The 14,110-nt window shown below is 39.0% G+C and overlaps 1 protein-coding gene across 1 annotated transcript in view; it reads right to left on the bottom strand.

Moving 5' to 3' along the window:
- C6 (complement C6) overlaps positions 1 to 14,110 on the bottom strand; it is a 73,078-nt gene that overhangs the window by 32,073 nt on the left and 26,895 nt on the right. The window contains exons 7-9 of the mRNA XM_068990434.1: positions 13,273 to 13,473; positions 7,355 to 7,595; positions 1,870 to 1,992 (exon numbers count right to left, since the gene is read on the bottom strand). Coding sequence (XP_068846535.1) covers positions 1,870 to 1,992; positions 7,355 to 7,595; positions 13,273 to 13,473 — 565 coding nt within the window. The remainder of the gene's footprint in view (positions 1 to 1,869; positions 1,993 to 7,354; positions 7,596 to 13,272; positions 13,474 to 14,110) is intronic.

The following is a 14,110-nucleotide window of genomic DNA, read 5'->3' as shown; positions in this document are numbered from 1 at the left end:
TGACTCTTGGCGACCTCATGGACTATAGCCTGCTAGGCTCCTCTGTCCATGGGCTTTCCCAGGCAAGAATTCTGGAGTGGGTTGCTGTTTCCTCCTCCATAGGAGGCTCCTGACCGAGGGATCAAACCTGTGTCTCTTGCATTGGCAGGCAGATTCTTTACCACTAAGCCGTCTGGGAATCCCCCCTCTTAGAACTTATCAGTCTGTTTTTTTTTTTTTTAAATTGAAATATAGTTGATATACAATTTTGTGTTAGTTTCCAGTGTACAACAAAATCATTCTGTTTTACATATATATTAAATATGTATATATGTAAGTATTGGAGTAGGAAATGGCAACCCACTCCAGTATTTTTGCCTAGAAAATTCCATGGACAAAGGAGCCTGGAGGGCTATAGTCCATGGGGTTGCAAAGAATCAGACACAACTGAGCACACATATGTAAATATATATATATTTTTTCATAGTTTTTTCCGTTATGGTTTATTATAAGATATTGAATGTAATTTCTTGTGCTATACAGTAGGGCTTTGTTGTTTAGCTATTTTATATATAGTAGTTTAGGTCTTTCCTGGTGGCTCAGATGGTAAAGAGTCCACCTGAAGTGCAGGAGACCCAGGTTTGATCCCTGAGTTGGGAAGATCTCTTGGAGGAGAAAATGGCAAGCCACTCCAGTAATCTTGCCTAGAGAATCCCAAGGGCAGAGGATTCTGTTGGACACAGGAGCTACAGTCAGTTGAGTCACAAGAGTCAGACACAACTGAGTGACTAGGCACACACAGACTTGTTTGTATCTTCTAATCCAAAACTCCTAATTTATCCCTACCTCCGCTTCCCATTTGATAATCACAAGTTTGTTTTCTATGTCCCTGAGTCTGTTTCTGTTCTATAGATAAGTCCATTTGTATCTTATTTTAGATTCCACATACAAATGATATCATATGTTATTTATCTTTGTCTGACTTCACTTAGTATGATAATCTCTAGGTCCATCCATGTTGATGCAAGTGGCATTATTTCATTCTATCTATGGCTGCGTAGTATTTCATTGTATGTGTGTACTACATCTCCTGTGTTTTTAATGGTTGTCTATATGTATCCTTACTTTGTAAACTCCTTGAATGGAAGACCTAGTTCATGTCCATCCTTACTTTACAATGTCTAGTACTCTTGCCTGGAGGGTCCCATGGACGGAGGAGCCTGGTGGGCCACAGTCCATGGGGTCGCACAGAGTCGGACATGACTGAGCGACTTCACTTTCATTTTTCACTTTCATGCATTGGAGAGGGAAATGGGAACCCACTCCAGTGTTCTTGCCTGGAGAATCCCCGGGACAGCGGAGCCTCGTGGGCTGCCGTCTATGGGGTCGCACAGAGTTGGACACGACTGAAGCGACTTGGCAGCAGCAGCAGCAGCAGCAGCAGCAGTACTGGGTTTGGCCCACATGTGTGAAGTCGCTCAGTCATGTCCGACTCTTTGCGACCCTGTGGACTGTAGGCTGCCAGGCTCCTCTCTCCATGGGATTCTCCAGGCAAGAATACTGGAGTGGATTGCCAGTTCCTTCTTCAGGGGATTGTCCCAACCCAAGGATTGAACCCGGGTCTCCTGCATTGCAGGCAGATGCATAGGAAGAATCAATAAATGTGCATTCAGACAACCTAAATAGGAGATAAAGAAAATCCTAACCATGTCCTGTTTTGAGTAGTACCAATATTTGATTTTCTTCCTCCATACCACACATAGGACTCTGAGGCAGATAAATGAAACTACTGAAATAGGAAAATAGTGCAGTCACAGTCAAGTGCAATATGGTACTTAAGTTATTGCCAGTCAGAACCCGCTAGGTAAGCTGCTAAGAGAGTACTGTTACCTTCGTATTTCTCTGACAGTTTGTTAGTGGTGCACCGGTGTTCCACTTTTGTTTTTTTAACAAAAAGGAAGCGTTTCTTTGTTTCAATCCGGATACAATTTTTGGCTTCTTCGTTTGTTAAACCTGGGAAATAAAGTACAAGAAAAAACCCCTGAGAACGCACCCTGGAGAATTCAGAGAAGAGCATGAGACTCTGAGCACTCAGGAAGCTACAGGTACTCTGTACCGGCATCCAGCTCCTCTCCTTCCCGTGAGCTTGAATGATGAATGGCTTTTACTACAAAGGTGGTTCTTCACAGGCCATGGGACATCCTGAAGAGTAAAGGTATTTATGAGTCCCTGCCATCTTCCCTGTGGGGGTCATGTTGGCTTCTCCATGTTGCCTGCACACAGTAAACCTCTAAGCTTGCCCATGCTATTGGCCACTGCCCCTGTACAGCAAGTCAAGAGAAGAACACTTGCTCTGTTTGGTGCCCCATCATCAGGGGGCACCGTTCTTTGGGGGCCACAGCTGATTCTGTGAGGACTGAGTCCGTTTCATTTCTTCCCTTGTTCACCACTGCAAATGTAAATCTCGCTGGTCACTTCTTCCCTGAACACTCATTCCCCTACTCATCTAAGCTTCCTCTCCCTGACTTGGCCGTTCACTCAACCTCTATCTCCAAAACCCTTTCGTTTGTCTCAGAAACTGACTTCCTGACTCATGAACTCTTCAGTGTCCTTCGGGACTGTTCACTCTTTCTCATCTTAATTCAAGCCCATACTTGATACATTTTCCCTGTTGCCTTCAAGGGAGGTTGATGCTGCCTGGTTCCCAGTCTCTTTAGGAATGGGAGCTGGGCTTGATACCTTCCTAGTTTTCCAGGACTGCTTGCACAGGAAGACACACCACAGTTGTACAAGTCTTGTAAAAATCCTTATGCTCTAAGACTCAGAGTATCCAGTTCTAATACCTTTGGTCCTCATTGTTCTGATCTTTTGCCAAACTTCCTCATTTTTGAAGATTTTGGTATCTGAATCAGTCTTTCCCACCCTAATGCTAGTCCATTATCCTTAAGAATTTTAAAATTGGTGGGGGATGTCAGGGATTGAGTGGGACAGAGACAGGGAAACAGGTATGGCTGTTTGGAGGCTGACTTGGTACTGTCTCTCTAGGGTAGTTTGAGAAGTGTTTCCTTTATTCTTTTTAAACAGCTTCCTCAGTCACCTGACCTGGTACGCAAAACACCAAAATTAGAATCCAATTTTTTTGCTGTTTAGTTTAAAATTGCCTTGCAAAATACAAGCACATAAGAGATAGAGCTGTTATGTGAACTATTAAGCACTTTAAAGCAAAGTAGTTTATCAAATACTGATTCTTAGGGTTGCAGGTTACAAGAGCCAGGGAAGAGTGTTATCAGAGCCAGAGGCACCATGTGAGTGTGTGATGCTGCAATATAAACCCGAGTGTTCAGCTTATCAAGGAATGAAGCTGAATAGATGCAGATGAGGTTTCCTACTTTGTAGTTTTTTCAATAGTTTGACACATTGAAAGAGATGAATCAAAGATTGGGAGTAAAAAAAAGTCTTGGTTTGAGGCCCTCGTGTGTACCTGGCATTTTAATTTCTAACAGAAAAGATGGCTGTTTTGATTAGGCTGAATAAATATGACTCATTTTTCTTCCGGTGGCATTGTTCTTATAAATGGGTCAGTCAAATGTTCAGGCAGTGTGAGGAATTTAATGGTCCCCTAACCCTTTCATCTAGTCAAGGCTATGGTTTTTCCTGTGGTCATGTATGGATGTGAGAGTTGGACTGTGAAGAAAGCTGAGCACTGAAGAATTGATGCTTTTGAGCTGTGGTGTTGGAGAAGACTCTCGAGGGTCCCTTGGACTGCAAGGAGATCCAGCCAGTCCATTCTGAAGGAGATCAACCCTGGGATTTCTTTGGAGGGAATGATGCTAAAGCTGAACTTTGGCCACCTCATGCAAAGAGTTGACTCATTGGAAAAGACCCTGATGCTGGGAGGGATTGGGGGCAGGAGGAGAAGGGGATGACAGAGGATGAGATGGCTGGATGGCATCACCGACTCAATGGACATGAGTTTGAGTGAACTCCGGGAGTTGGTGATGGACAGGGAGGCCTGGCGTGCTACGATTCTGGGGTCACAAAGAGTTGGACACAACTGAGTGACTGAACTGAACTGAACTGAACCCTTTCTTATTCTTTCATTAGATTTCTATGATTTATTTTAAATGATTTTTTGAAGTGGGCCATTTTTAAAGACTTTATTGAATTTGTTGCAATGTTGCTTCTGGGTTTTTTGTTTTGCTTTGGTGTTCTGGCCTTGAGGCATGTAGAGTCTTAGCTCCCTGACCAGAGATCAAACTTATATCCTCTGCATTGGCAGGCAGAGTCTTAACCACTGGACTGCTGGGCAAGTCCCTAGCTTCTATGACTTATAAGTGAAAATTCAATTGCATGTGACCAATTCATTAACTATAGCATAATTAATGAACTATAAACCTCATTCCTTTCAGTTTCTGATGGTTACAGGGGAATCCTTCAAGATTTGAATGATGAATCTCTCTTATGAGCCGCGGTATTGCTCACACAGTGTTGAAAATATCAACGCGTTATCAGTGAATTTCTGTACTGGCCTTTTCTTCCCCACAAGACGCGCTGTAGCTTACGTCTGACCCTATCCACACGGACAAAGGAGTCGCTTGATGCTGAAGCACTTGCAGTCTCAAACCTGAGTTTGATGTGGCACAGGAATGAGTATTCCGGAAATGTCCTCAGCTACTCTGACTGGGCAAAGATCAACAGTGTCAATCAAAAATGTCATACTGATAAACAGTGGGGTGAATAGTTTTTCTTCTTCAATCAGAGCAGAACATGACTTCCCAGCAAAAGAAATTTAAAATCAGCATGTTGTATAACATGATATTCTAATTGTTTACTGTTTTCTCTGTGTCCCTGAAGTTCTTTTTACCTTGCACACTGGAGCAAGGTCAACTTTTTATTCAAGCTTTTAAATTGACTGTGGAACACTGCAGAATAGAGGAATACATCAAGAGATGCAAATAAAAAGCAATTTAATTTTGTTTTATTCTTCTTGCACTAGAGAAAGTACTCTGAGGTATTCGAGTCATTTTTTTAAAAAATTAATGACAAGGGATATAATTCTTATTGAATAAAGCAAATAAAACTAAGCCTAAACTCTAGCTCTACACTGTGGTGAAGTAAGGGGAAAAGAACTAAAAAGGGGAAAAGGGAGGAGGCTGAAATATGGATTCATCTAGAGAGTGGGCAAAAACAGACAAGCACATCCACCGGAGAATTCCATTTTAATGAGATTTTTTTCTTAGTGTGTTTCATCTTAAACCACAGTTAAAACTGAGTTCCAATATTATTATTGTGACTCAGAGAAGTATATATATATATATGCACATATTTCATGACTATAAGATTACATATTACATATAAAACATGAGAATATGTCTTATATACATATATATTATGTATAATGTGTAGTGTTTGTATGTGTACATAGGTGTGCATGGTTATATGTTTCCAGTTTTATATGACACCTCAGACTCCCTTTCTTTCTCTTATTATGTATATCTGTGTGTCTAAAGTCTCTACCTTTATTAAAAGAGAAAGAGATGGAAAGTGAGAATATTTCAGGAAGAAAATACAGCTCATCACTCTTCATTTTAGTTATGGGGCTTCAACTATTAAAATCCTGGATGTTTGAGTAAAGATTCACATAGTTCTTTAACGGACCTGAACTCTAAGCCTTTAGCAGCTTTGCTGTAAATGCATGAGTATAGCTTATCGAATGAGAAATTATTCTCTGGGCTACAGCAGCAGTGACCAGAATAATTTCATCCCTAGAGTGAGATGAAACCAAGACAAGGGCCAGAGACTTCCCCCAATCATTTTTGCTCAGCTTTAATGTTGGTGCTGTTCTCAATGGCAAAGACATCAAATTCAGGGAGCAAATATTACTCCAGTGGAAAGGATAACTGTAATGAAATGTAAGAGGCGATGTGGAAAGCCCATCACAGTGTAAATCTCTGGGATTTCAGTTAACTCTGTCAGGCAAAAAATTTTGAAGACCTTCTTACTGAAAATCCTTTTCAAAGACATATATCCCACCTCTTCTCTTTAAAAGCAGATCATGATGGATATCTGCTCATTTAAAGTAGGAAAGACTTAGGGAACCCACATTAAATGTAACTATTTGCCATAATGAGATATAAGAATAGAGGAATTGAAATTCTACTGACCCCAGGGTTGGCTTGGTGTCTTTTAAAAATAAATTCCTGATTTCTTTTGTAGAAGAGTCAAATGATCAAGAATTCTGATTTATTTAGGAGAATTGGACACTTGGCTTCTGGTTATTACACAGTTACTAATCATGTTTTCAAGATAGAAGCATCACAAGAATGCTGTGTCATTTCACACTGAAGCCTGAAAACGAATTTATAAAAAGGTACTTAAGCTCTAATAGAAATGAATATTGGTGACTGAGCAACTTCAGTTTCCCTTTTCGCTTTCATGCGTTGGAGAAGGAAATGGCAACCCACTCCAGTGTTCTTTCCTGGAGAATCCCAGGGACGGGGGAGACTGGTGGGCTGCCATCTATGGGGTCACACAGAGTCGGACACGACAGAAGCAACTTAGCAGCAGCAGCAGCAAGATAATAGTTAAGAAATCAAAAGTTATTTTTTAAACCAAGATTTATATTATTATTTTATATGTAAGCAGAAAATATCACAGATTATATCCCCAGATATAAAATTGCAACTTTTCCTCAAAGAAAAGTGCCTCCCATCTGATTTCAAGTTTCGCCACCAGTAGGGGCATGTCTGGTTCATATTAACTTAGTCCCTTGTCAAATTATTAATTGCTTTTCATCTTTTGCCCTTGGCTTTTAGTTACAATCATTAAAAGAAAAAGACTAGGTTCAGTCTTTAGGACTCAGTGCTTTCATTGCCTAGGGTGCCAGGTTCAGTCTCTGTTGGGGGAACTGAAATCCCACAAGCCATGTGGCAAAAAAAAAAAAAAAAAAAAAAAAGAAACCTGTCAGTGTATGTGTTGTAATTACAATTTTATAAAATTATCTTCTATAAAAATTCTATAAGTAAATTATTTTTTGGAGTTTAGTTCCAAGACAAATTTTGTTTTCCTAGGTGATAGCGTGTATCTCTCTTTAGTTTACCACTGCTAGGCAGTTTATGATGTTCTTAAATGTCAGGAAATTCTGAGACAAATCTGATGCCCAAAGAGGTTAAGCCTATTTATTTCTCCTTCTTCTTTTGACCTGAATTTTCTATTTTTATTTTCTTGAGTATGTACATTTTGGTTGTTCTTCATATCATTTTGGAAATAAAGCATGGTTGAAATAAAGTCAATAAAGAACTGAAAGGATAGAGTAAGAGAAAAATGCAATTCACAGTATCTTATCAGATAAAAATAAGTGTTGAAGAAATCGAACCTGAGTTCTTTAGTTCCTCCTTGCTAAACTGATAAAGGACATCATACACTCCTCCCAGGGAGCCAGAGGTGAAATAGTGAGTCCCGAACTCATCAAAGATCCGGCTGTATAAAGCAGAGTTGTATTCTAGAGGCAGATGGTTAAGTGCTTTCAAGAAGACATCAGAAAGCTGCAGATCTTTAGTTTTCATTGTGAAGTTTAAGACTTTTATGACTTTATGGATCCTAATAAAACTGGAAGCCTAAATGGAAGAGAAGAAAGAAGTGGAAAAAAAAATGATTAAAGGTAATGAAAGCTTGAGGTATCAAACATTAAATGTTTATCGTCAGCTTCATTGTACCCATAGTATTATAATTGTTAACTGTCCATTGAATGTTCCCACATACAAAATGATAATTTTCATCTTATTTTTCCAGTACCTCTTCCTTCAGTTCAGTTTCCTTAGATATTCAAAACGCTAAACAGATAAGATGACCTCAATCATGTAAATTGTGTGACGGAGGAATATGCTGTCTGCCAAAAAGAAATCAAGGATCAAAAAGTCAATCTTGCTTTCTTGATGGTCAATCATGGGTGCATCCCTACTGCATTTTTATTTAGAAAGTCTTGCTAATGCAAATATTTGAAAAAATACTGTATACATTTTTAGCTGGAAGTTACACAATGAGATTCAAGTCGTAGCTTTGTCCACCAGCTGGGGAAAGCATATCAATTCTCTGGGCCTCAGTTGTCCTGGAAAAGTCACCTGTGCACAGCCTTCATCCGTGACACTTCACACTCCTTTCAACTCCAAGATGCTATGACTCAAAATTACTTAGGCGGTAAAATTAAGCAAAATTGTTTGTATCCTCTGTCCTCCATCCACAAACAGAACTATCTGTTTGGAGGTTCTTTTTTTCTTTAATCATCTCTTGTTATCTCAGGTAAATTTAGGATTATGTGGTTGGTAGCTGCCCCAAATTTCATTCCATTAAGTTGTCCTTTTCCATAGACACTGAGTTTTATGAGTATATCCACATATACTGTTGTTTTAAAAATTTTTAGATATTGTAACTGATTTCTTAGTTTTAGCAAATTGTAATGTTTAAGTAATAAAAAGAGAGGGGCATATTTTAGCCAAAAATCTGTATTAGTTAAATTGTTAAACCTGTCATTATTATGGCTGCAAATTATTAAACAGTTATCTTCCCATGTGCTATAATTATGGCACAAAATGACAATCAACACAGAAGGGGAAAAAGAAAAAAAACACTACAAAGCCTGAGGAAGAGACAGCATTCGTTCCCCTCCCTCTCTGTTTCCCTCTTGCTCTTCCTCCCTCCTCCTCTCCCTTTCTCCTTGCTCCCTTCTTCCCTTCAACACATGTTTCTCTCAGCTATCTCAGAGGCAGTGGACACAAATGTGAGCAAGGCAGAAAGAATGCATGGCTTTGTGGAGCTTACATTTTAAGTGTCCATTAACTGTAGGTTTAATACTTGAATTTTGTCATGGAGGTGTGGCCTTGGAAAGGTAGAGGGACATTGTGCTCTTAGGAAGAAGCACTCTTACTCCCTGAATATCTGAAATGTCTGTTTAGTTATGCGCATTGAAATAGGCTGTTCAGAATTTTCAGGTCACTTTAAAAACGAAATTGTGGGAAATAGAAGTGAAATTTTGGTAACTCGGCTTAGCACAAACATCTCCCTGGTGCTCCATTTGCTAGTTTCTGATGGCTAGAACTGGCTATTTTGGACTAAAAAATTACCTGACAGCAAGTTATTAACTATGTATGGTCTATTTCAACATTTTGTTAGATCTTGCATTATTTTAACCTTCTTTTTGTTGGTTCCGTTTTGTTAAGCAATTCCAAAAACTCACTGAATAGTATTTTGACTTTGAAACAGACTGTCTGACCAACCAATGTTTAGTGAGATCTGTGCTTGACAAAATAAAGCATTGAGCGCCACTGAAGGGCTTGAAATGATTTTCAAGCTTGTGGGACCTTGTTTTCAGTATTTGAAGATTAAGAGAGGTTTGCAGAAGCATTTTCTATTTAACCTGAGATATCCTGATTCCGTTCAGATCTAATCAAAGATGTTGGGTTGAACCATACAAAGTTGCCAATCTTGTAAGTCAAAAATGGTTGAATATCAGCAATTTCATATGTTTGAATCTGATACTGTGAATAGTCTGAAATGTTTCCACTTTGAGGCAGATATTAAAGGATCAAATAAAAGCTGTTTACCTACAGATAAGAGTTTTGTAAGTATTATCTAGCATGTTTGAGACATTTAGAAACCAATTCTGAGAAGCAAATCTTAATATTGAAAGCGAAAGTGAAGTCACTCAGTCTTGTCTGACTCTTTGCAACCCTATGGACTGTAGGCTACCAGGCTTCTCGGTCCATGGGATTTTCCAGGCAAGAGTACTGGAGTGGGTTGCCTTTTCCTTCTCCAGGGTATCCTCCCAATCCAGGGATCGAATCCAGGTCTCCCAAATTGCGGGCAGATGCTTTACCCTCTGAGCCACCAGGGAAGCTGGTGTATGTATGTGTCTGTGTAGATACACACACACACACACACACACACACACACACGTGTGGTTCATTCAATAAAAGAAGCCTGCCTGCAATGCAGGAGACCTGAGTTCAATCCCTGGGTTGGGAAGATTTCTTGGCGAAAGGAATGGATATCCACTCCAGTATTCTTGCCTGGCAAATTCCATGAACAGAGGAGCCTGGTGGGCGACAGTTCATGGGATCACAAAGAGCTGGACATAACTGAGGGACTACAACACATACACACACACGCACATATATATTTCAACACCTCCATTTCTCTCCTCATCTTTGACTATATTTTTGGGCAGTCATTTCCAATCCTGGATATGATATTAGAGCAAGCTGCTGCTGTTGCTGCTGCTAAGTCACTTCAGTCACAAGCTGGAGGACTTAAAAAAAAAAAAGCCAGAATCATACACCCAATCCCAGATAGTCTGAATCAGTAAATTAAAAGAAGGACCTGGGGAGATGTATTTTTACTTCCTGGTAATTCTGACACTAACTTGTCTTAATAATTTGGTTAAGTGTGAGGGGCATGATATAATCCATGATATAACCCATAATCCACTCAGAAGTGAACTAACAGGGGCTCCCCTGGTGGCTCAGTGGTAAAGAATCTGCCTGCCAGTGCAGGAGAAATGGGTTTGATCCCTGATCTGGGAAGATCCCACATGCTATGAAGCAACTAAGCCCGTGTGCCCAAGTCCGTGCTCCTCAACAAGAGAAGCCACTATAATGATAAGCCTGCACCCTGTGACTAGAGAGTAGCCCCCACTTGCTACTATTAGAGGAAAGCCTGGGTCGCAACGAAGACCCAGCACAGTCAAAAATAAATCAATGAAAAAATTTTTAAAGTAGGCTAACAATCTGTGTTATAAAAGGAATCTGTTTTGTTCCTTTTTTACATGCTCATATCACTAGAGCTATACTCTTTTCAGAGTTTGATGAAAATAAGCAAGAAGCTTGAAATAGAATGTGGTAGATGTGAATAGTGGGCAAAAATTAGAAAAGTGATTTCAATTCCCAGTTCTGGCATTTCCTCATTTTACGATCATGAGAGTCACTTAGCTTCTTGTACTTGAGTATAGTGCCTGATGCAGGGTAGGTCTGTGATGGATGTCAGTTGAATTAAAAATAAATATATGGACTTCAATCTACTTATCTGCAAAATGATGTTAAAAATATCTACCATTACCTGTTAAATAGTAAAGAAGGCTGAGTGCCAAAGAATTGATACTTTTGAACTGTGGTGTTGGAGAAGACTCTTGAGAGTCCCTTGGACAGCAAGGAGATCAAACCAGTCAATCCTAAAAGAAATCAACCCTGAATATTCACTGGAAGGACAGATGCTGAAACTCCAATACTTTGGCCACCTAATGCCGACTCATTGGAAAAGACCCTGATGCTGGGAAAGATTGAAGGCAAGAGGAGAAGGGGACGATAGAGGATGAGATGGTCAGATGGCATCACCGACTCAATGGACATGACCTTCAGCAAGCTCCAGTAGATGGTGATAGACAGGGAAGCCTGGCATGCTGCAGTCCATGGGGTCGCAAAGAGCTGGACATGACTGAGTGAGCAACAACATTACCTCTTAGGGTTCTTTTGAAGACAAATGAAATGCTTGGAAAATTTATCTGTAAAGTATTATAAGTACTCATATTTACATAAGTATATGAATGAATTAATAAAAAAATATGAGGGACACTATGGTAGAAACATAAAGAGTAATAAAATGGTGCCCTCCAGTGCTGGTGCCTTTGGTTCTGACACTGGTACTTTGGTCTATTCTTCTCACATCTGCCATCAAGTTCTAGGATTCAGGACCCAATCTTCCCATGTGTCTCTTTGGAAAGAACAAATCCTACTTAGAGTGGTGGTTGTAATGAGAAATAGATACTATTTTAAAAGACACTTGTAAATGTCTAAAAATGCTGAATAGAAATCTATCCCCTAAATCATTTAAGAGTTGGAATACATATCTAGAAGATTTTACAAGCAAACAAAGGAAAAAGGAAGATATGAGGAAAGATTAACCAATGAAAATGCAGTTTTATGTATTGAAATATTCCATTAGTTCCTGGCAAGATTAGCAGATAAAGTCCAATGCTTAGAGTACTAAAAATTTCAAATTTCCAGAGAGAGAACAAAGGAAAGAAGATCAGCTTACATGTAATTTTTCCTATGTGACAATAGAAATTAGAATAGTAGAATCACATCCACCAGCTTTCAAGAAAAGAAGACTGTGTTCCAAGATTCCTTTATCCAGTCAAGATGTTTTGCATCTTTATTGTTCAATGAAAAGATAGACATTTGTATATATATAACGATTTAGGGAATATACTTTGCATGTATCCTACCTAAAGAAAACACTGGAAATATGGCAATTGAATAAGAACAGGATCTCAAGAAAGGGAAGATGAAAGAAGAAGTGGTGATGAGCATGTATATGGGATATAGACCTATGTAATATATATACACATACACACATACAAAGAAATACACAAATACAAAATACATATTCTGAACTGGAATTTATCAGTATTATGTGAGGAATTGTTAATAGGGAAGATGGGATCCAGAATAAATGACTAATGAACATATATAATATAAAAAAGAATACAAAACAATCCCTAGGAATAGCTTGGAATACAAAGATTCTATCTCAATAAAACTGAAGGCTTTGGAGGCTTGTGGTGGTAGTGGTGGGGAAAGAAAGAAGCAAATATGTTTGCTAGGAGATTGTGGAAATGGAATGCGGGGAGTAGAAAAATGATTAATCCTTTGGTGAAGGCTATATATTACTTTATGGAATAAAAGAAAGACATTGGTTTAATTATGTGCATTAACCAGAGAAAGGTAAGTACCAGCAGAATTTAAAAGTTTAGTAGAACTTCCAAAATGACCAAAAAAAGTAAGAATAAATGTGACAAAGAAAAGTAAAGAAACAAGAAACTAGCAACAAAGTTAAATGAGTGAGATACATTAAAGAGGAAAGGAGCATGATTAAATATTTCAGGAAAGATACTAAATAGAAGTTGGCTGAATTTCTCCAACAAAGACCCTAGACTGTCAGATTATGTTAAAAAAAAACAATATTCTGTTACATGTGGTTTATAAGAAATGCGCTTAAAATAATAAGACAAAAGTTAAAATAGCAAGAACACAACCACAAGCACAGCCAAATGCTTGCAAAAAAGGCATTATTATCTCTATAACTTTTGAAGTGGGCTATAACAACAACAAAGTAAGTCTACTTAAATCTATGTTAGAAATCCTACTATTTGATATTAAAATGATCTCCTTCTCCTTGCATGATTGCTGGAATCGGTGTTATTTTTCAGGAAAAATTAAAAAGATCAAGAACCACTTTTATTACCGTTTTGTGGGAGGCTTGAATGGCTTGTTTGAAGGCAGAAGCATGGGAGCTGCTTCGACTTCTCTTTGAGGAATAGAAAATCGGTACATGAAAAGAGTCCGTAGCTTGGCCAGAACCTAAGGCTTCTTGATGTTTATTATCTTCAAGGGCAATTAAATCATCGTAGAAATCTGTTTCCAAATCATCTTCTTTAGTTTGCACCTGGAGGAAAATCCACAAGAAATAAAACGTAATTTAGGAAATTAGAGCTATTTGTGAACACCTAATCCAATGAACATTCATTCATTGATGCATTCAGTAAACAGTTATTGTGGACCCATTTTCCTAGAGAACAAGGAATAGTATTAGTCCGTGTCTTCAGGAAGTTAATAGTTTAGTGAGGGAGAGAGACAATCAGACACTCAATGAGAGTAGCATTATGTTTCCAAGAGGATTGCCACAAATAACTATAACATTCAGAGAGGCAATACTAGGGAAGTTACCATCAAGGAAATGACTCCTAAACTGAGATTTAGTGAGGTGACAAGAACACAGACCTAGTTTAGTCTGCCTGTGAATTTGATGCTCTTTGCAAGCTAATGGAAGGTATCTTTCAGAAAATTGAGACCTAGAAAAGTGGAGGGCAGATCTTGTCCTACTCTGCTCTGGCTCCATCCTGAACCCCTCAGCCTTATTCACATACTAGGCATTAGCACTTCACTGGCCAAGTCTGCAAGACAGAGAACAAATCACCAATAATCCATTGGTTCTGTCCGGTAAGTGGTGATCGGTTTTCATCTGACCGGGTCTGGGAAGAAGAGAAAAAGCAGCCAGTGAAACTTGAATTATGAGTCCTTGA

Source organism: Capricornis sumatraensis, chromosome 18 (genome assembly GCF_032405125.1).
Source record: "Capricornis sumatraensis isolate serow.1 chromosome 18, serow.2, whole genome shotgun sequence".
Lineage (NCBI taxonomy): Eukaryota > Metazoa > Chordata > Mammalia > Artiodactyla > Bovidae > Capricornis > Capricornis sumatraensis.
The sequence above is the reverse complement of the archived record's forward strand: the minus strand, read 5'-3'. Positions and strand labels throughout refer to the sequence as shown.